General features: G+C 37.1%; 1 protein-coding gene across 8 annotated transcripts in view; it reads left to right on the top strand.

The window, feature by feature from the left end:
• LOC101158188 (receptor-type tyrosine-protein phosphatase T) overlaps positions 1-23,127 on the top strand; it is a 313,387-nt gene that overhangs the window by 35,384 nt on the left and 254,876 nt on the right. For all 8 annotated transcript variants that reach the window (XM_020703319.2, XM_020703318.2, XM_020703317.2 and 5 more), the window contains exon 2: positions 5,959-6,084. In XM_020703319.2, the coding sequence (XP_020558978.1) occupies positions 5,959-6,084 (126 nt within the window). The remainder of the gene's footprint in view (positions 1-5,958; positions 6,085-23,127) is intronic.

The following is a 23,127-nucleotide window of genomic DNA, read 5'->3' as shown; positions in this document are numbered from 1 at the left end:
CCACTATTCCCAATGAAAAGGCAAGACAAAGTACATATTGCAAAATAAAGCACAGTCATTAGGCTGCTTATTATCAAAGCTCTGGAAACTGCTTTATTTATTCATTCTGATTTCAAAGAAGCTGGTATTTCACTGAACTGCAACAGCTTTTAACTAGTTGGTGTTACATTGTTATGGAGTGATGACAATGTTCGCATTAAAAGCAAACTGGTACTGAGAAGAGTAATCCACCCCAAGGCTGTATGTCACTGTGGTGACACTGACAGCCCAATGCAAATTGCAGATGGTGATCTTGTGCCATGTTAAAAGTAACGCATGAACAAAAAAGTGCTTTCATAGTATTAGATTACTTTTTGTAATTGTATAATGCAATATAAATCAGTTTTTCTTGTTGCTGTGCAGTGAACTTGAGTTACTCCATCCATCCATCCATCCATCCATCCATCCATCCATCCATCCATCCATCCATCCATCCATCCATCCATCCTTTTGTCCCTTTTGGGGTCACGAGGCTGCCGGAGCCTATATCCAACCACTCATGGGCAAAGGCCAGGTACACCCTTGACTGGTTGCCAGTCTGATGTAGGTTAAAACACAATATCTTAATTGTTGCAATATATTGTCATTTATTATTATTATTATTAGTATTACTATATCGGGGCGTCAGTGGCTCAGGTGGTTGAGCAGGTCGTCCAATGATAGAAGGGGGCGGCGGTTCGATCCTCGCCAACCGTCGTTGTGTTCTTGGGCAAGACACTTCACCTTTGTTGCCTCCAGTGTGGCTCCACTGGTGTGTGAATGTGTATGAATAATCCTGGTGATGGTCAGAGGGGCTGTAGGCGCAAACTGGCAGCCACACCTCTGTCAGTCTGTCCCAGGGCAGCTGTGGCTCCAACAGTAGCTTACCATCACCAAAGTATGAATGAGGAGTGAATGAATAATGGACACACTGTAAGCGCTTTGAGCGTCCGGAAAAGCACAATCCATTATTATTATTATTATTAGCAGTATTCACAAAAGAAAGGAAAATCAACCAGCGAGACCATGAGATGTTAACAAAGCAGAAAGGAACCCCCTAAATATAAAAACAATATTGGCATTAATTCCCATGTTGTTGTGTCCCATATGAAACAACCCAAAATATTTGCATTTACTGGCAGAAAGCACTTTTACTTTTCAAACAACTTGGATATTTTGATTCTGGCTGATTTGCCAACTATAAAACAATATTATTAGAATTATCAGTTGAAAATGGTCTAGAACTACTGGACATCTGTTATTACTTTGAGTAACATTGATCAATGACAGACATGAAATAAACATTTAAAATTGGAATTAATGGCCTACTCAACTTTTGATATATTGTGTTTTCATTTCAAGGAAGTTTGACAGCTTCTTTGACCAAATTGACTTTTTTTTTGAAGTTCTATGGTCAAAGTCTCTTTTGATCAAGTGGTTTGTATTCTTTATTGCAAGTAAAAGCAGACTATCGCTGTATTATTTTCTAGAAATCCTGATGATGGGGCAGTGCAACTTCAGAAAATCAATCCAAGAGGTTTGTGTGCTGCATATCGTAGGATACTTGCTGACTTTTCAAAAATGTTTGTTACAAATTTCTGAAAATTCTTTTGAATTTCACGAGTAGCTGTGTGGAGGTTTTTGTATCTTTAAATACCACACGATGAAGCCTGGTATGCAGGACTTCTGAGCTCATCACAAAAAGCTGTATCGTATCAAGTTAGTCAAGCTATTCGTCAGGTTGGGAGGGGCTGGTGAGCGTGAAATGCAGAGACTGGAGGCACACGGTTCCAAAGCAAGGGGTTTATTCTTAACGAAAGGCACTGCAGAGCAGGGTAACAAAACCAAAACTAACTGTGGCCATAGCATGAACACATGGCAGTAGGGAGTCAGGGAAGAGACGTCAATGGACCAGCACAAGAGGAAGTCAGAGACAAGACTTAAATACAGACAGGACTGACAAGACACAGGTGACAACGAACAGGAGAGATAGAACCAGGGAAGTAAAACTCAAAAACATGACAAAACAGGAAACCTTTCAAAATAAAACAGGAAACAGAACTCAAACATGACAGAAACAAGATGGAAAGCAAAAACCAATACAAAGAAATCCAAACCATGACACTATGTTATTTGTCTATTTTAACAGAACTTAACTAAAGCCCATTAGTAACGGGTTCGCACCTGATACTAATGGGTGCGCACCGGATACTAACTAGTGTGCACCCGTTAGTTTTTTTTTTTTTTTTTTTACTTTAAATTTAAAAAAAAAAAAAATTTCCTTCAATTTTTTTTCCTTCACTTTTTTTTCCTTCAATGGCCCTTTAGGGGCTCCGTAGAAACAAATTTGTCCGTTTAAAAAAAACAATACAATCAAGGTTTTGATACACTCTTAGTGTCTGTAAATCCAAGGGTGCAGAAAACTGTGACATAAATCCCAAGGTTTATTTGAATTTAAAGAGGTTATTTTTTAAAGTTCAATTAGTTTTATTAGTGTAGAGACAAGCAGCAAATATGCATAAAAGTTGAAGAGGCATATTTGAGTAAGACTTCTTTTCTGTCCCATCACACTTGTCTGCATATTTTTTCACTAGCACACAGAGGTTCAAAAAAACTTGCATCCCATGGAGAAGCTGTGTTGTGGTTTCATTAATGAGATCTATTTTGTGACACAGAATATGTCTGTAATCATGTTTGCATGCAGAAAAATGAACGTGTTGTTCTGAATCTGAAAACTAGATCAGGGGCGCTGAGACTCCTTTTTGCACACTCACACAAATACACTTGCCTACCGCTGTGAGTCACTTCTCGTGCTTATCCCCTGATGGCGCTGTTAAAATTGCACATCTGATACTGAATATTGATAGATCCCCCACAGCCCCCCACCCCTTGCCTGTTTATAGCTCAGTTCTTCTGAGATCACTTTGATTTCTTTTCATTTCTAATGAGACTCCCGAACAACGAGGGGGCAATAAACGCTAATTATCTCAGAATTGATTAATTTATTACTGTTATTTTCATATCCTAAAGAAAAATGTGTTTTACCAGTTTCCCCTTTTGCTTGAGGTTGTTTTTCAACAAGAAAACTGACAGAGAATGGGAGATTTCTTTTTCATTTCATTTCCCAGTTGAAGTAAATGCTGCTTGAAGCAGAATAATCAAAGCTACATCACATATTTTGGGCACTATGTAGTAAGAAGCTCTTGCCAAGATTACCATTGCAGTTGTTTTTTTATTCATCACCAAAAACAAGGTGAGAAGTGGAAACATCAATCATTGAATACTGCGCTCACTGTGGCCATTTCCCTCAAGAGAACCTGACGTGGTCTCTGTTACATATATGCTGAATTTCCTCTGCTTCTATGTGCATTCCAACAATATCTTCCAGGTTTTCCTCTGAAAGGCATGTTTTCTTCGCTTTCACATTCGTATTTTATTCAAAACAGGGCAGTAGACATAAGCCACTTTGCATTTTTAAGGCCATTTCAATAAGAAGAGATCTTAAGAATAAAATAGATTTGTGATACAAAAGACGTGCACTAAATGAGTCCATAGTCTTTGGCGGTTAGGTTCTGGACTGATGCTGCTGGGATAAGCTCTGACCACAAATAAATAAACCCCAGAGCCCAGACACTGATGGTGGTTGAGGGCCAGTCCATGACAAAAGCATTGGTCCAGGTGGACGACGGGGGGTGAGGAGGGTTGGCAAAACCATATATTATGTATTAGAGAGATCATGAATTTAAAACCAAAAAATAAGGTTGAGATTGGCTGCGAAGATAAGGCAGGGAATTCAGCTGTTGGTTTAGAGTGAAGGCGTGATTGATCAAACGCATCTGGAGTGAGTAACGAAATAACCAAAATTACCAGGGAGTAAGGTAGACCTTCCTCATTAAAATTGCGCCAAAGCATCATTCACCACCTCTTCCTTCCATAATTTTGTGACCTCCTTCATATCGCACCTTCAACCCACTCAGATTTTCCTCCTCCATCTGCTTCACTGTGCCCTCTGCCCGTGCCAGTGCCAGAGGGCAGAGCTTTCTGTTGCTCTTTTTCTCTACTTTGGAACTCACTACCATCAGGCATCTGAAACATTGATTCCCTTCTTGTTTTTAAGTGAAATCTCCAAACTCAACTGTTTAGAAGTGCTGTTTTCTGTAAAACTATAGCTCCTCCATTTATTTTATTCTACCCATTTTCTGTTTTCTTAAAGTGTAATTGTTTACTTTAATAAGTACTATCATCTCTTGTGCATGGGGCCCTCTGGTGTTTTAATACATCCATCTTCGCCTTGCAGCAAGCTAATGCTAATGTCTGCACACTATCAGACCTGTTGGCCAACAAAAACAACTATCTGTAACTAACAACTAACAAACTAAACGAATGAATCTCTTATTTTTTACAGTGTGTTCTTAAAAAAAAGTCCTTGCTAGAAAAAATCTTACAGCTGTTTTGATTGTCTCAGGGCCACATGAGTAGACACAAGCTCACTCAGATTCCCATCGGACAATTTAATATCATAAATTAATTCATGAAATCGTTGAAGTATTTGCTTAATTTTTCAGTCTTCGGTCTTTAATTGAGAAAGAAGTTATTTATTTTTGTGTATTAATGAGTCAGTTCTGATAGATCCTATTCGAAAATGACGTAAACACAGAGCGACCAGAAGAGAATAGACATTAAGTGATTTTTATGAATAAAACAATCATAATTCCCAATTTCATATGCTTCAAAACAAATTAAAATGGTTGTGTGTTGAAGCATATGTCTAATTAGTGTGTTTGTGAGTGTGAATGTGTGTGGGCAGTGCTCAAGGCTAGCAGAAAAGCTAATGTAGTGGAAAATGTCTTAGCTGGGCCATGAAATAATGATGAGACACTGTGACTTAATCATGTTGACACATAGAGCTTCCTCTTCTTCCAGCCCCCACTCACACTCTTTCATTCGAAAGAGCTTTCTCTTTCACTTACTCTTTTCTTCAGAGCCCCTCTCTGCTCTTTTTCTTCTTCTGATAAACTTGCAGCGTCTGTCTTAAAGCAGCTCTTTCACATCCTGCTGAGAGCTTAATTAGAATTATACTGTTATTATTACCAAAGCAGCTTCTAAATGTACTTTTTTTTTCCAACAGGAATTCAAACATAATTGAAGTGTTTAAAGATAATGTTTTAAAACATATTTCATAAAGGTTTTAAGATTGTTTTCTGCTGTGGTTTATAAGTGGAACATTTGATTAAACACTGGAAACACGATTCATTTATGCCAATGAAATATTGAACTTTTTACAATGGTCTTTCTCGAAGAAATGGTTTTTGTGTACTTCCTATTATACTGCTGTTTTTTAACACTAATCGACATAAACTCATGAACAGATAAAGCAGTGTCACAGTAGTGCCTACATAAAAACACGCCACAAATATTAAAACTAGAGAGATTTTGGGAGAACTGAGTTTGGAGAACTGAGGCTCACACCAGTTTTTTGGTTTATAAAAAATTCTGGCCACTTGGAAAAACAAAATGGCCTTGTGCTTTCTGTCAATACCACTGTCCTTTTTTGTTCCCGTCTTTCTTATGTCTTTTGGTCTACTTTTAAAAATGTGTGCTTTTAAAATTGCCAAATCCAAAATGTAGTGATTAAATTGTCATTGTGCATTTGATGTGGTGAAAATGAAGACCTGTAATTGCTGAATCTCCTAAATTGTGATGTTTTCCGACTGTTTTTTTTTTTTTTTAATTACAGGAACAGGTTATTATAGTTGTAGACAAACGATGAACATTTGGCTTGGAAATTTTACAGTTTTAGCTTTTCATACAAAGGGAAAGCAGAAAGGTAGACATTGATAAACCAGTTTTGTATTCTTTATATTCTCATTCTCCACAACACTCGACCTTTTGTCATCTGCCACATCAACATTCTGAACCGTCATTCTTTTTTTCTGTTAGGTGGCTGTACATTTGAGGAGTCGTATAGCAGCTGTGGGTACAGCGTGTCTCTGGGAACCAATGGATTTACTTGGGAGCAAGTGAACTCCTGGGAAAAAACCACCTTGGACCCTGCCCTGCCAACTGGTAAGATTTTACAAGTATAGTCTTTCGCTTCCATTTTCAAAGAGGGTTTGTACACCAGAGTAGCATTGCTCTCAAGTTCAGGATATATATACATAAGTATTTATATACTTATGTAATGAGATACATAAGCATTGGATATTCTGCACTATAAGGAACGGGTATAGTGAAGAAGCTAACGTGGCTAAGGTGTAGCGTGTTACAAACAAGTTCTAGAATTACTGTGAACACAGTTCAGTTGTAAAGTCTGACTGACTGACAGACTCTTTTGTCTTGATTAATATGCTTTATAGCTCATTGCACCTTATATATGACATATGTTTAAAATTAGACCGTTTGATGACCTTATTATTATGCCTTATTATCCAGTACGACCTGGTGTGGAAAATCCAGTGCAAAGAAAAGTGAAAAACTTTGAAGCTTTTGTGTGTCATCTAAAGTTTTTTTGGATAAAGTTGAAATGCTTTAGACTGTTTTCTCAAAGGTGAGATTATGCATTTCAAATTTGGATTTCAGGAAGCTTTTGCCTAATAAGTATTAAGACAAATCAAATCAAATCAAATCAAAGACAGCATTTTATTTATTGACCGAACACGTCTTTGAAGTGAAGGTACTGATTTCATCATCCACCACCAGAAACTACAAAGGCAAGGAGAAGCCTACGCTTTTTCTCTAAAGACAGCAGTTGTGGCTCAGCTTGGACATTTGCCTTGCAAACGGGGGCCCAGTACTCCCACAATTAATTTCTAGATTATAGCATCAAAGCTGCTGAAAAAGTCACCTTTTTGCATTTGGAACCCAATTCTTTATACCGTGTGCCTTGGCAGACTGAGTTGTATGACATGAAACCAGCTGGAACACATTTCTTTTTATCACATTCTACACAAGCTATTAATCCATGTAATTCTTTTAAGTACTTTTGTTCTTTCTAAGTGTCTCACACCTTCAAACACAAGTGTTCTCCACCCGACACTTTCTTTCTTTGTCTGTTATAGTTCTTAGTCAAACTTTATGAATCTGTCAATACCTTAGTCATGGCTTAAATTTAAATATATACCCATGCAGGGAATAAAATGAGCTGCTTTGTCTGGGTGACATAAGCAGTCTAGAAAGGCAACGTCATTGTAATTAAAGGTGACTGGGGTCACTTCTGTTTAATAATTGTTTGAGGGCATCATTGTTGTAGTCTAAAAAGAAAAATAGGTCTATAACAGTGAAATAACAAAAGTGCTTTTGATCAGAACCAACTTGAAGGCCCAAGCTGAAAAATATGCAATTGTATTTGGAAATAAAAAAGTAAAAAAAAATAAAAGCACTTTCTTTTAGTTTTATTTTTTTGTTCTGCACCACAAAAAAACCATACTTGTCTATGCTTCCCAAATTGTTTAAATAGTTGAAAATAGCCAAATATTGAATTTTATTTTTGAAATTATGTTTTTATATTCTAGTAGATTTTTATTTCTGAACATTTTATGGATTTATTACATATTTTAAATATTTTACTGTTTTTAACTGATAGATTTTATTAAACAGGGGTTCATCTGTAAGTCCTGTTGTAGCGTAAACCCCACATCATTACCCCTCCACCACCAAATTTTAGTGCCATGAAACCTTTTTTTTAAAACGGTTTTAAAATGTTTTGCCAGTTTAAATAAACATTTCAAAACTAGGTTATATACTTCTCAGAAAAAGAGGTTTCTTTTGGGCCCCACTACAAACAAGCTCTGTTGTTTTTTTTATTTGAGGCTAAATTTCTGTTAATAGAAAGACTTCGTAAGGGAACAAAAGCTTTTCCTGCTGCATCACCATCCATAAAGGCTTATATAAAAAGAAGGGTAAAATGTTTACTTCACAAGACTGTATGCTTCTTCTACACCTGACATGCCTCAATCAAACTTTTTTAAAAACGTTGTTATATCATTTACAACTATCATAGATCAACATTATCACATCATTATCTCCGATATCTGTCAGCGATGCTGAAGGAGATCTGTCAGCTGCAGTCTCCCTCACCGCACTGAGATGTTGCTTTGAATGTCGGAAACGACAGCTGGACCGCCGGTCCATCTAACGCTCTCCGTGCATGTCATCACGTCAGTCATCTGTCTCATCTACTGGCTCTGGGTGGGGGTTGTCAGACCTGATAGCCATCACGGCCTTATGAGCCCTCCTCATTAGAGACAAGTGATGAACTGCTTGCTGCCCTGACAGCTGCAGATCTGATAAAGACGGACAGGAACAAATTATTTGTCAGCATCCTTGTCTTTTGTTCTTAGCTCTTTGACTGTGGAATTTCTAAGTGCCTGATACTGTGCAGGTGACTATAATAATAAAATCCTTCATCAAATACAGCATCGGTACAGTCAAAAGATGTAAATATGTAAAAAAATATTATCAGACACATCACAACTGCATTTATGCACTCTGTTTAAATATTGTTGAAATGATTACAGGTACTTTAAAAGTTTTTTAGTTCTTTATTTGCTTACTTAAGTCTTTGAAAGTCAGTTTTATGCTAAAATATATTCTAGTCATTACAAAAACCCTCAAATTATACATTGTGCTTAACATTTTACATGTTTTATATAGAATATAGAGAATAATATGTACATGCAAAAAACTCAATTTGGAGATAAACTAGTTTATTTGCTTAGCTAAAGTTCCTATCCTCCCTTTTTGATTATTTTATGTCAAAGCTAGTCAGCGGGTGAGATTACAGGAAAAAAAGGGACAAATAAAACCGTAAAATGACAGCTTTACATATGTACTTAAATATAGGCTTTACTTTCTGCAAACTAAATGCCCCTGGCACTGGTTGCTATCAAGATGTTGTTGTTGGCTGCTTATTTTCCTTTTGTGGATGAGCCAGGATATTGACTGTGGAGCAACCCAGGTCACCTACAGATATGGTCACATTTAGATTACCGTAGTTTCATTTTATTTTGGGTCAGAACAGAATCCAAATATATACATTTTTCTTAAAGCCCTCTTATGACATTTTTATTTATTTTTTAGTATAAACATTTTCAGTGGTGTTTTTAATTATGATTATGAAGTTTTTAACCGAAATTTCCAACTTAAATGTCTTAAAAAGCCACATTTCATCTCAAGCCTCTGTTCTCAAAATCTCCTCTGCATGGGCGTGGCCATTGGTGCTGAGCTGAGTACCCCATTCTGACATCACAACGGCTTATTAATTCAGAGTGTTTTTGCGATAGTTTGATTGACAGCGATTTAAAAGGAGAAACAAATGCAAAAATGAAAATTTTCTGTCTAATAAACTTTCTAGTCAGTCTAAAAAAAAGTGCAATACTAACCACTTTATACAAGAAATACATGGTAAAATGGGTTGGATTCAATAGAAGCGTGTATCATCCTTTTAAGCTTCCTTAAACGATCCATTGTTTTTTTGTCAACCTCTATAGACATACGACTCTCTAACAAGGTCACAAAGAGTTTCATAGACTGTTGTCTGTATCCTTTCAGAGAAAGGTTTATGAAACAAGAGTTCCCACAAGCAATTACAATCAGATACAAAGAGGGAGGTTGTTCACATGAAATCAGAATAAAAGCAGCAGCATCAAGTCTGGTAAGTGAATTTGCACACTAGTTCAAATGACAGACACTTGTGCTACTCTCAGAACAAAAGAGAAAATAATATTAATTGGTATCTAATATGAATATCTTTGAAATGGGATGCCATAAATATATATTTAAAACCAAGAGTAGTCTACATGTTTAAAAATGTATCTTGGCATTTAAATTCTAAAGTTCTCTTCGTTGAACTTTAATTTATTTTACTGGTTATCCTTAATAAAGGTAGTCTTTGTGAGATGTAACTTTGTAGCTTATATCATTGGAGCCAAAGACAAATGAACAGAAAAAAAGGAATGAAGAAGAATAAAAACCCCAAAAAAATATTGGAAGTGGCATGAAATAAAACAATAATAATGGATTAGAATTATCTGTGCTTTTCCAGATGCTCAAAGCGCTTGCAATGTGTCCATTATTCATTCAATCATACCTGGTGATGGTAAGCTACTGTTGTAGCCACAGCTGCCTTGGGGCAGATTGACAGGCGTGGCTTTCAGTTCGCGCCTACGGCCCCTCTGACCATCACCGGGATCATTCATACACATTCACACACCAGTGGAACAACACTGGAGGTAGAGAGGGTGAAGGACACAACGACAGTTGACGGGGGAGGGGGGGTTGAACCGCCGACCCTTGGATCATTGGACAACCTGCTCAACCACTGCTGCCCAAAAATAAAAAACAAAGCAAAAAAATGACTACAGTAGTTAAAAACATCTGGCTTTAACCAAACCCTTTTGATTTGGACTCCTGCTTCATAACTAATAACCCCACGTTATGCTGTCTGTGGAAATGTATTTAGAAGAAAAAAATGCCTTTTGCATTTGTCTCTTTCCCTCCATTACAGACACTGCCAACACATAATCCTTTTCTCGCTTCACCTCCATAATATCGATGTGGGTGATACGGTTGTCATAGAGCATAACCCACACTTGACAGCTTGTACTTCCAACAAAATTAAATTGGCTCCACAGCTCTCTCTTCATTTCTTTCACTCAGTCTCTCATTTCCATAGTAGTGATGTAGTTCATAGTGCTGCCAGCCCACAAATCTCCAGGTTAACCATTCCAGATATGGCTTGAAATCATCTGCATCATCGATGCATTGAAACTGTAATCCACATCCCTGACAAACTTTTCAGAATGGATAATATTATTCAATTTCTTATCATCTAAAACCTTAATCTCGTGATCTTTGTAGTTTATAAATGTACTGATACACTTTTTAAAAGATAATCAAGCAAGCTGCATATTTTCTCTGATGCATCCCATGCAAAAATGCATTTTAAGATCTCACTGCCCCGTGTTTTTAGTCTAAGCTTATAACAAAATGAAATTTTGCATCAAAAGGCACAAAATATGTTAAAATTGTGTTCTGATCAAGTCACTGCTCATAAAATGTGTAGAAAATCAGTCTGGAGTGGCAGGTATGCGATGAATTCATGACTTATATTTTGTCTAATGCAATTTTCCTTTTATCTTTTAAGGTCGATGGATAGATTAAATGGTTTAGGGATGGATGCATGTTTGAGTTGGTCAAAAAAACTTATGGATGGACAGATGTATTAGGCATACATTCGCAAGACTGTGTTGGATAGATAGCTTGTTGATTGATGCAGGAAAAGATGTGAGGGAGGGATTTATAGGCCCACAAATCCATTGAGAGATGGATGATTGAGGGTGAAATACAAACAGCATCAGAAATGTTTAGTTTGTCTGCATTCATTCTTGTTTCTCAGGGTTTTCTTTTTAAGTCATAATCTGGTGCTCTGCTTGAATGACAGAACACAAAAATACCTTTCATTTTTCAGACACACACTTTTGCAGCGCATCCATCTTCTTGTCAAGATTTCAAAAACCATCAAATTACCAGGAAAAAAAATGGGGCCTTTTGGCTTTTTCTATTTTTGATATCTCGTCATGAGTCTTTCTTAAACTCCCTGCTGAGCGGGACAAACTCAAACAAGCAGGAAACAGGAAACATCAAAGCAAATTGATGTTTTTAGCTCCCACCAACGTGTCCACAGTCTGAAATGTGAACGATGATCAGAGCAAGGCAGACAGAGCGAGAGTGGAGAAGATAGACTGAGGAGTCTTGATAAAGAGCTTAAAGGGAACAACACAAGGATAAGGATTTAGAGGATGTCAGAGAAGGAGAAAAAAAGAACTTAAACAAATGAGGGACATTTCTGCATTTGCACATTCAGGAATTTAGCCAATGTTTTTATTCAAAAGGACTTACAAATTAGGGTAAATGACAAGCAAACCCGTAGTGACGGTAACACATTTGTAGTCAAGTGCTGCAGCACCAATGTCTTAGCCTCTAAAAATGTTAGGAGAACTTCTTTAATTTTTATTATTATTAGGTGAATTGAAAGTTACAGTAGAGGTCCTTGTTCCATTTTTGGGATCTTTTGGAGTAAGCCAGAGGTGAAGCAGCTTTAGAGTGGGACAGCTCATTCCACTTATGTGACATCACGGAACAGAAACATTTGGCTCGTAACCTTTTGCCTCATGCTGCAGGGATTACAGTATTCTTTGGTAGAGCACAATGAGCAGAGAAACCTGTAGACATGGATGGGTGTTCAGGTTGGAAGGTGATGTTATGGTTATGTTGCAAAGAAATCCATTGACCTCAGTGTCTCAAGGGCAATATTGTAGGTAAGAAAAAAACCATAAGCAAATAAGGTATGAGGCATCCAGTGGAACACCATTGAAGAGACAGTGAGATCACTATTTCTCTTCTTGCCAGGAAACTTTATACTATAAATGTTTTTCCAGAGGGAAGGCTTTGAAACCTTTTTAAAACCTGCCAGGGATCCCAAGTTCATAAACTATATATTTACTGAGAATTTACTTCTCAAAATTATTGAAGGCTGCAGAAACATTTGGCAAAAGGGAATCAGAGAACTGTTCAACAGCTTTAATTGTTATTCCATAAAACAAAAAAACAAAAAAATAAGAGAAATGTCTGTAAAATGACTACTTTGAAAACCATTACTATCCTTATTGGTTGACATCTTCACATTGACATGAAACTTACAGATGCACAACTGTTTGCAGGGAATATTTTTTTTTCTACAAATGGAGAACAGCAAACAACAAAGTTATGAAAATTTGCAAGGCAAGAAAACCTGAGAAAGTCTCATAGTTACAGTTGAATTAAATATTTTTGAGGGGGGCTTATTGGCAGTAGTACATTTTAGAGACAAGACAGAACCAGAAAGTGACCAGGAAAAGGAAACAATCGAGCAAATTTACTAAAAGACTGTTTTCTTTACTGTCAACTCTGAGGATTACTTTTTGTTTTTTCTCTGTCTCAAAAATACAATTTCAGGGATAGAAAACTTAGACTGTGTGATGCCTTAGGGGTTCTTGTAAACGTTCCTTGATGTGTATAAAAAAATTCTTCATATGACTTTTATTTTTTACACACTTTTATGTACTCACCTAAGCTGAGCTGGTATGTAAAACTGATGTATTAATTTTTAATGTGCTTGTTGAAAATACAGTCTGAACACTATGCTAACACAAGATTCAACTCAAAAACATTTTCCCACTAGTTTTGCATGGGCCCATAACATATAATTCAAGGACCTATCTTTTAAAAAAGTGTCTTGTTTTCCATAAACAACATAATTCTGTCTCTGCATCTACACTTGCATGCATATGTGCAGTACCACTCTTGGTTAGGTCTTATGCAATTTTGAAACAGACCAGCACATACAGTGTTCTTTGTTCCAATGAGAGAAAAAATGCAAACACATTTGAAAAGATAAAAACACATGTGTCTTGTGTATAAGTGGTTGGTGCAGTTTTTAAAAAGATCAATTTCAGGGCATTTATAGTCTAAATTGGGTGAGAGTCAGCTGGAATGTGAACAGTGAGTAGTAAAGTTCCCCTCCTTTACTTTCTTTAAATATTCTTAACACCCTGAAAAACGTAAAGGAGACCTCTGCCTCTTGTTTGCTTTGCTACTGTGTTCAGTGGTAGAATCAAGCCCTATCAGGTGTAACAGACAAAGTAAGCACTTTAGCAACAATGGAGGTGATCTTTTACATGAGCAACTGCTTTTCCAACTCAAGGTCAATAGTTGGTGTTGCCAGAAAAAGTTGCCCTCTTAGGATTTAGACAAATGGTTTGGAAACTAGGATACGTTTGCACCTGTTTTGCCCTGTGGGCCATGGAATGGTAAAAATGTATCTTATTATTTTTCAAACAGCAAGTTTTTACAATTTGAAGAATGTAACTTTTTCTGACAGTCATTAGTAATCGGTCTCTGATAGTTGTAAATAACAGCTCACTGTCCCAGTTTTTCTGAATAGGCACCTATGCACACAACTATTTCCCAAATGGTGCAAGGACAATGGGTTATGCAAGTTTATCTACCGGTAATATTTTGTTTTTATCCATGAATAAGGTAAAAACAGTCGATACTCGTAAATTTGGTGTTGGCAAAGGTTGTGATAATGAACATGATCTCGTTATTGGTGTGCAGATATCAAATTTTAGGGGAAAAGACCAGAAAAAGTATCTGAGTGCCACATTAGTGTCAGATGTCAGTGCAAATGTGAGTTTGTGTGTGTTGTTGTTTCTATCATAATTTGCCCTAACTGTCAACATCAGGACCCCAACTGTGTTTGCGTCGCTCGCTTAGTATTTTTTTTTCATTCCATTCCTCTGCATCTCCATAAACTTTCATACTCACAAGTTCATCCCTTCTGAATCATATTTGTCCTAAATTTACTTCTCACTTTCTGTCACTTTGTTTTTCTTCTATTGCCTTTCATTTGACAGCATGACAGGAAGTATGTTTGAACCACAGCAAACATCTCCAGCTGCACTCAGACGTTTTCTGTGCGTCTTTAACGGTCCTTCTGCTTCATTTCTTTTCTTTGAGAGGCTCAAAACAAATCAGTACTAATCAAAAATTGAGCTTTGAAACAGAAATAAATGTATGCTACAAACATGCACATACACACATCATGACTCGCTAAAACTGCCATCATTAAGGGCCTCATACTTACACTTTGCCGTAGCTGCAAACTCTGAAATGTGTATGTATGTTTGTCAAGTAGCTAGTCATACTGTTGAGGTTAAATATCCTGTTCGCTTTTTTGGTCACTAGTGATGATTTGAGGGTCCTTTTCTGCAGGCGAGTTGATTGCATTTGTGAAATGTGGGTGGACAGAGAGCACTGAAGGAGGGTAGAACAAATGACAAATGGCAGAAAGGTGATGACAGAAAAATTGGCAGGGTGACAGACACCATGCCAGTGTCTTCATATTCTTAAGCAAATGAGCGGAAAGTGTGAAAGTTGCTTTTTAGTCCTCTCTCTGCTCTAAAGCTCTTTTGTATTAAAATAAAAAGAAACCTTCATAAACCAAATATATTTCTGATTTTAAAATGTTTATTCTAAAAGTAAATAGAAATTAGTGTTCATTTTTTAAAACCTGTCTAAAATGGAATGGGCTGAGTCTTTGACTAGATAAAGTACTTAAGTGTAGTTTTTTGTTTTACAAACTGCACCCAGTCGGTAAAGCTTGAAGTTACTGCTTTTCATTGTAATAGGTGACAAATTCTGTAATAAAGCTGAGCTGAAATATGAATCTGAGCTGCGTGAAGCTGTCAGACTGTTTCTCAGAGAAGCCATGATAGCAGCATTCAGAGATTGATGGCAAGATGAAGATAGATGGATTACCTGACAGGTAAAATCCCTTTGTGGCCTCGACTGAAGCAGATAGAGCTGTTTGTGACAAATGTATAAATGGAATCAGGAGATAAGAGAAACACGAAGAAGGAAGGAGAAGGGTGGGCTGGTAAGTGAAAGACATAAGGAATGAGGGGGAACAAGGGCTGTAAATGCATGGCTGGTAGAATTCATATCCACACATAACACCCACCTTAAAGTTGTAAGAAGAAAGAAAGAAAGAAAAAAAATGAAAAATAATCTATTCTGAAAGCAGTGTGATAGAGATGTTTTAGAGTTTAAAGAGATGTGCTGAAAGAAATAAACGACTAAGATAAGACAGAAAAGGCATCCACTGATGAAGCTTAGCACGTTTATGCTGTTATTCTATTTATTTTAATAAGGGGAGATCTTTGGATGAAAAATATAGGCATTGTTACAAGCTTGGCAACGACTGAAAGTGTATACCAGTCTTTGACATGCTGTGAAAGTCTTAAGCAGTAGGACCCTCAGAACAAAAGGGCACAGCTCTGACGAGTCTGCATTTAAGTGGGATGAAAGACTTGGAGACCAGACGATGGTGCTGACCGCAGAAAAGTTTTGGATCTGAAGGTGAGGAAGGCATGAGAAAAGTTTGTGCGAAAGAGAGCCTGGAGAATAAAAAAAGAAGTGAAATGTGACAAATGTTTGTTGGCTTATTGAAAAGGAGACACGATCCCATGAAAAAGCAATTAGAAGAAAGGCGTTTCTTTTTAAGTATTTTGTCAAATAATGCTATACAGTTATCTCATTACAATTAGATTTTTCTGTGAGCCATTTCTGAGCTGATTACTTAAGATTCATTGGAGTAAATGTTTGTCTAAAAATGTAAAAAGAAAATTTCAGATCAGATCACAGACTGCATAAAGATTGTTCTTTAAAATGTTTCTTCAGGTTTGTTTTCGTCACAGATGATTGCCACCATTGTGAAGTGGCTCTCACAAAATCTAAAAAGTAGGTCAAGCTGTGTTGAATGAGGATTTACCCTATGCTATGTACACTCTGGGCATGTGATGCACATTCTTGAACGCACCTTTAGCATATGGTGTTCATGCTGGACAGTCGCTACATGATACTAGCGTATAAACTCAGAGATGGAAGAGGCTTGATGCAAAATGTTAAAGCGGTGCAAATTGTGCTATTTTCTTTCACAGCTCTATTCCGATAAATGAAAAACTTGGTGTCATATACTCCTGGCCGGCCACAAACCACAATTATTAATTTCTCCTTCGTGATTTATTTTCATGATTTAGTTAGCACTTCCGTTAATTAAAAAGAACGCTACCTCTACGTCACAACCAAATCCGGGTCCCACTGGTTTAATTGTCAATGAGTGTTTAGTGGCAGCCCGAAAACTGACGTCAAATCAGTTTAGTGATGCTTGAACTCCAGAGTTTTGATTGCAGGAGCTGGAAAAACGCATATACGCGTTTATAGAACTTTTTCTTTGGAAGTGGTCACTTGAACTTGCGTTGCCGAGGTCGGTGTGAACGTAGCAGTACAGTTGTAAATTCGTGATTTCACCAACACACAACTAATTCAAGCCACTTTAATGTATTGTTGTTTGCAGAAATTGTATAGACTCTGTCTCGGTCCTCCTTTTTTCAGTGCATAAACTAACATTACACGGAAATATAAAACTAGTTTTTCTGAGCAGCAAGCAGTAGATTGAATTATAGACTCACACTTACATGATTTATCAGAGGGAGCAGTAAATGCTCATTTTTAAGACCAAGCTATACCATATAAAGGCCTGCTTGGATCACAGAAGTAATGGGCCTCTGTAGGTTAGTGATAACTCTCTGTTTATATGTGACTGTGTGTGGATGGGGTGATGGGGGGGGGGGGGGGTAAGCTCAATGTGACAAACACTGAGAGAAAGGCAATAATGTCTGAAAATGACAGACAACATGGAAGAGAAGACGGTGATAGCCACACACGGAGAAAGAGAGTTTCATTTTCCATTTCTGCCAGCTCCATCTAATCTGAGCCCCTGATGTGTTTCTTTCTTCATTTGCAGTTAGTGGTTGGATTATAAACCCTACACCCAGCTGTGGGCTTCACATTACTCTGTGTGTGAGTCGAATGTATCTTTGAGTGCAGGACTGTGCATGTGTGTTTGTCTGAGTGCGTGTGCACGTGTGTCTTGCACAAAGCAGTTCCCATGCGGGCTCATAAAAATAGCCATAATGTTCCCTGAGTGGTTTTCTCCCCCAGGCGCAGGAAGATGGAATAACTTCTAGTTTGAAAATAGGTGTACATGTCTGACGCATTAAAACTATTATCTTTCAATGGATATAATTTCTGCACTGGGCCGCTGCGCAGGCTCTAACAACTCCAGCCAAATGAAACGTCTTGGAGCAGCAATCAGAAGATCCCCACTCACACTGTTGAGCATCTTCACTGAGAGCAGCTTTTATCAGGTAACGCTGAAGGTGTGAAAACAAAAATCTCCTTTTTCCTGAGGACCTTTGAACTTAAGAAAAAATATCTGTCGAACTATGCACACAATGGATAATCAAATGTTCCATGGCATTAGACCATTAAACTGATTAAAGAGCGTTCATGTGCTTGTTGTGTGAGTCACTCTGCAACTGGCAGTGATGAAAGCACAAAGATTTCTGTAGTCTCACTTGGCCAAGCATAACTTGTTGGATTCAACACTTATCTACTGTAAACTGTGGAGCAAAAATGGTTTTTGCAGAGGGAGGAATTATGCTTTTCTGTTCAGGCATTAAAAGGCATTAAAAGGGTGATGCTTTATCATTCTAAGAAAATTTCCCAATGTTGTACTATAACTCGATCAGCAGTTTGAGGAATGACCTTTGCTATTTCAGCAGTTCCCAAAGAAATCTTTATCAAGAAATAAAGTCAATGGGAAAGCCACCATCTTCACCTCCAGTGAAAATCTTTGTAATTCATTGTGAGATGGTGAGGCAGATGTTTTAGTCCAGTGTTGGTGCTCAAATCACTGATTTGTTCTGAACTCGTCACAAAATATGGCAAAGCACTGCCAGTAAAATGAAGTTTTTTTTTATAATTTAAAGTTAGTGTGGCCATCCAATACATTTTTTTTGGGCAAAAAAATACTTATGACTTGGAAGTAATTATTACTGTTTGTAATCTAACCTAATATTTGCTGTGACAAACGTCCTAAGGCATTTTCCATTTCAATTTGTGACATTTTAGAACATTAAAAATGTAAAATACAATTTAAAAAGTGGCTTTATAAAGTTTGCAATTATCACAGAATTCCACACCTTACTTTTACATAACCAAGGTGTATTTTTTAGAACACTTAATAATAATAATAAAAAAACATCAGGTCCAGGTTCTTCAGTGCTCTAATTTAACAAATAAAAAAAAACAAAAAAACAGTGGGAATACCTTTCTGCCTAATCCAAAAATATTCACTATGAACTTCTTATTAAAATCATAATACACATGTTGAGATAGTACCTTCTTCTAGTTTATCATAACAGCAAGATAGAAGATAAAACAAGAGGGACTTTATAGTGTCATTCAACGTAAGGTGAATGACACTATAAAGTTACGTTGCATTCAACGTAACTATTAAGCACTTAAATTATTTTTTTATTTTTTATTTTTTATTTTTTATTTTTTATTTTTTTATTTTTTATTTTTTTTATTTTTTATCAGACACTGGGTTTGTTTTGTGTAAAACCTACCGACATGTTTCGGCGGAATGCCTTCCGCCTTCGTCAGGGTCGTCATCAGATGGTGGCGTGTGACGTCTTTAAAAACAGCTGATTTGTGACTGAGGCGGAGTCACCTGTCAAACTTTGACAAGTGACTCCGCCCCTTGATGTCCGTCTTTTTCTGGAGGATGTTGCTCCAGGTGTGAGAGAGCAGGAAAGCCCCCTCATCCCGGTTCATGGAAGTGTGGGCTCGTTTTCTGATCTCCACCGCCTCCATGATCCATCTGCGGTGTCTGTTGTCTTCGGTGCGGAGGACTTTGGCCTCCGCCCCGAGGCCGAAAAAAAAAAAAAAAAAAATAAATAAATAATTTAAGTGCTTAATAGAACTTATAGACACAATGAACTTCATTAAATCATTCAACCTAACTATTTAAACTTTAGATTTTGCTTCAAAGAAAGAAGTTGGTTCATCATCTGGACAAACACAGGCTGGAAGACGTTCACTTTCCCTCTGAAATGATGCTTTGTTTCACTTATGATGTTCAGCATATATACAACTTTCATCTGTTTTCGTAGAGCTAGGTCGTTTCAGGCTCTATCTGTTACTATGTCAATGCGTCACACTCCGCTTTTTGTGAAAAATTATTTGAATGTAAACGATAACAAAATTAAAGTACTAATAACTGATTCAATATTTATTTCTTTTGTAAGTGACCATGGTAAAAGCTTGATAATGCTCTGCAAGGTGTCCATTATTAGAAATGAATGGAATTTGCGGAAGTAACCGTCCATCATGATCAGGCCATTTGCGTTTTCATTTAATTTCTGATAACAGAAGCCTAGTCGAGTATTATCCTTTACTTAATAGATTACAGTTATAGAAGAAATCAGGATTAATGCAATAATTGGACACCCCTATGTACAATTACATCATTTACATTTTGAAGTTGATGTGTTTGGATGCAATGTTGTTCTTGCCAGTTAATGGAATGATCAGGGGATTTTCTTTTTTTTTGTCCAAAAAAGTTTTGGTTTAATGAGGCAGATTTTTTAAGAATTCTAGCATTGCTAGGTGAGGCATGTGACTGCCTTTGTAGAATAAACTTATAGTAGTCTAGCTACATTAGAAAAAAAAAATATCTGCACTATTGGTCTGCAACTCCAGAAGCAGCCCTAAGGCTTTCACACCTCCAGCTACTTCAAAAAGCAAGACAAAGAACTTTTTACTGCACCTAACATGAGATTCCATCAGAACATTAAGGAATCCCTTTACTTATTTAGGTTAAAGGTAAATAATTTGGTTTAGGTTAAGCTGAGTTTGAATTTCACTTAATAGGTAAGAGAAAAAGCACAGATTGTTGGACTGCATGGTTAGAAAAAGTGTGAAGAAAACAGTGTGGAGAAACTAGTTTTTCACAGGGAACTTTTTTAGTTTTAAAAAAATTACTGAGGGGCAAACCAATATTTGTCAGCATTTGATTTTCTAGTGCATTATAATTTACTAGCATTAACTAGGCCAAAAATAAATCTTCTCTCTGCCAGAAAAATATATTGTAGCTCTTTGTGTCATTTTTCTGAATCACAATGTTCAAATAGTACTATATTCACATGAACACACCATGCAATGTCGTTCAGAGGCAAATGTTTGTGCTTGCATCATCTTCAATGCACAAAGACGTAAACAAACTCGTAAAATAAAAATCATCTGAAATTAGATAATAGTTATTAAGAGAATATAAAATCGGGAATGGTAAAACATTACAAGAATTTCATACATATTAGCTGTTTTTGTGAATTTTTTTTCACATATATTAGTTGTAGCAGTCTTCTGCCTTCACAAATATGATCTCATGAGTATAAAGCATCTCCCTAGTGAGAATTGATGCAAGCAAAATATTTATTATTGACAATTTAATTCTCCAGGTAATAACCCTGAATGAGTCTAATCAAGAGGAGAACCAGTAGCACATCGTGAACAGGCATCTCACTGAGTTCTCTCTCCATAAAACCATGTGAGTCATCAGTCTGTTCTCCCAAGGGTAAAATGATTATTTTTCTTTTACAAATGCATTTGCTTTGCCTTTAAACGCATCATTTTGAGTGGTTTCCACTCAGAAAAAATAAAAATTGAGTCCCTTCTGGCTTTAAAATTTGATGTGTCAGTGTTGCATGAGAATGAGTTGATAGAAAACTCATTGTCGTCTGTTAGGTTTTATGTATCACCTTCTCTCAGCCCTCCATCCTGTCTCAGCATGGTTCCACAAGTCAAGCTTGAGAAAGAAAAGAAAAAAAAAACTAGATGGTAAATGTGTTGAAATGCAGAGGCCATTAAAAACACCATTACATGCAGCTTCAGTGCTGTAGGGAGAAGACGAAGCAGCGGTCGAGGGCAGCAGTAAGTTCAGCAAAATATGGAAACCATACAGCTATGCTTTATGGGTAGATGAATTAGTGGGGGCCTCCTCATGTAAGTTAGTTGATTAGAAACATGGTACATTTTGTGCACATTTCACAATCTTTATGTAATTACTGTTTAGCTTTACTGCTGAAGTAAGAAAGAATGACAGGTTAATTACACTATTAAAGTTTTTTTAATTTGTCAGTTGTACTTTTGCCTGACAACAAAATTTGTAGCTTCAAAACAAAGAATTTAACCCCCGCCCCTTCTTCTGGTGCTCATAGAATCCCTCCACTTGTGCCAAATCCTTCTGATCTATGTGACTTTTCCTAGTAAATTACAACTAAACTTGCATCGTTATTGACACCATAATATCTTTGAAACGGTCAAACATTTTCTAATGAGCCTCTCATAAATACATTTGTTACATTATTTGCACATTTATCATGTAAACTCTGTGTCTCATTGTTCACTGAATTTTTGAAGATTCAATGCCATGAACCCAGGATCGGGCTGCACGGTGGCGCAGTGGCTAGTGCTCCTGCCTCAGAGCAAGAAGGCCCCCGGTTCAAGTCCTGACTGGGGTATGTAAAATATACCACCAGTGGGACCCCTGTGCACGCGTGGGTTTTCTTCCTCCCACCATTCAAAAAGGTTAATTTGTTACTCTAAATTGCCCCTAGGTGTGAATGTGAGTGTGCATGGGTGTGTGATTGTTGCCCTGCGACAGATTGGCCCCTGCCTTTGACCATGAGTGGTCAAGATGGGCTCTAGCAGCCCAGTGGCTCTAAAAGGAACAAAAGGGAATGAATGAATGAAATCCAGTATTGGGTTAAGAGCCAGTAGTTGTGTTTTTAGAGGTCCGTCCAACAAATCAGTTGTTAAAGTCCCACTCCAATTATTTTTTGAGCAATGCTGAAAGCGTTCCCAGTGGTCTTTAAAGTGCAATTATGTATACAAAAAACAGCCTATGTCGTTTTCTAGGACATAGTCTCTGTAGAGTGGCAGTAGTTTATTAGAAATTCACCTCTGAGTTGTGGCGCGGAGTCAGCCTGCCCCTGCTTCCCGACATCCTTCTGTTCACACTTCCTCTTACTACCAAAAAGTCCCTCACACCCCCATCTTAATATTACTAGTGCAACAAAAATGGCAAGCAATATTGGAGCTATCCAGCACTACAGTTTGGAGCCAGATGCCAGCTCAGGCAACAGAGATGTACATGGATCTATTTGTCTACAAGCAGATGCATTGGAATGAAGTGGAGCAGGGATCTTGTGGCTTCTATGTCACGACTACAAGCTTTTCCAGTCTTTTTCTGACTGCTCCTTACAATTTGAATGAAGAAATACTCAGAGACGCAATTTTAATCTTATTATTTTTATTTTCTTTAAATCTACGTCCTCCTTTATGTGAAAACTAATTTAAAACCATTTTTTGGAGTGGGTCTTTAAAGTAGCTTCAATTAATTTAAATTAAATGAACTCTTTTTTCTGATATTAAGTATGGACTTAAATTATTTATTTCACATAACTTTCTTCAAAATAATCCACTTTCTAACTTGTCATTCTCTGTTTTTATACTAAAATGAAAGACTTTCTTTTTACGTGACACCCTCTGCTTTAAATGCAGCGTCTCCTGGTCTGAGTGTCGCCTAACTCATCTTTTACA

The sequence above is a fragment of the Oryzias latipes genome, chromosome 5, assembly GCF_002234675.1.
Source record: "Oryzias latipes chromosome 5, ASM223467v1".
Classification (NCBI taxonomy): domain Eukaryota; kingdom Metazoa; phylum Chordata; class Actinopteri; order Beloniformes; family Adrianichthyidae; genus Oryzias; species Oryzias latipes.
This window is presented reverse-complemented; position numbering and strand designations above follow the sequence as displayed.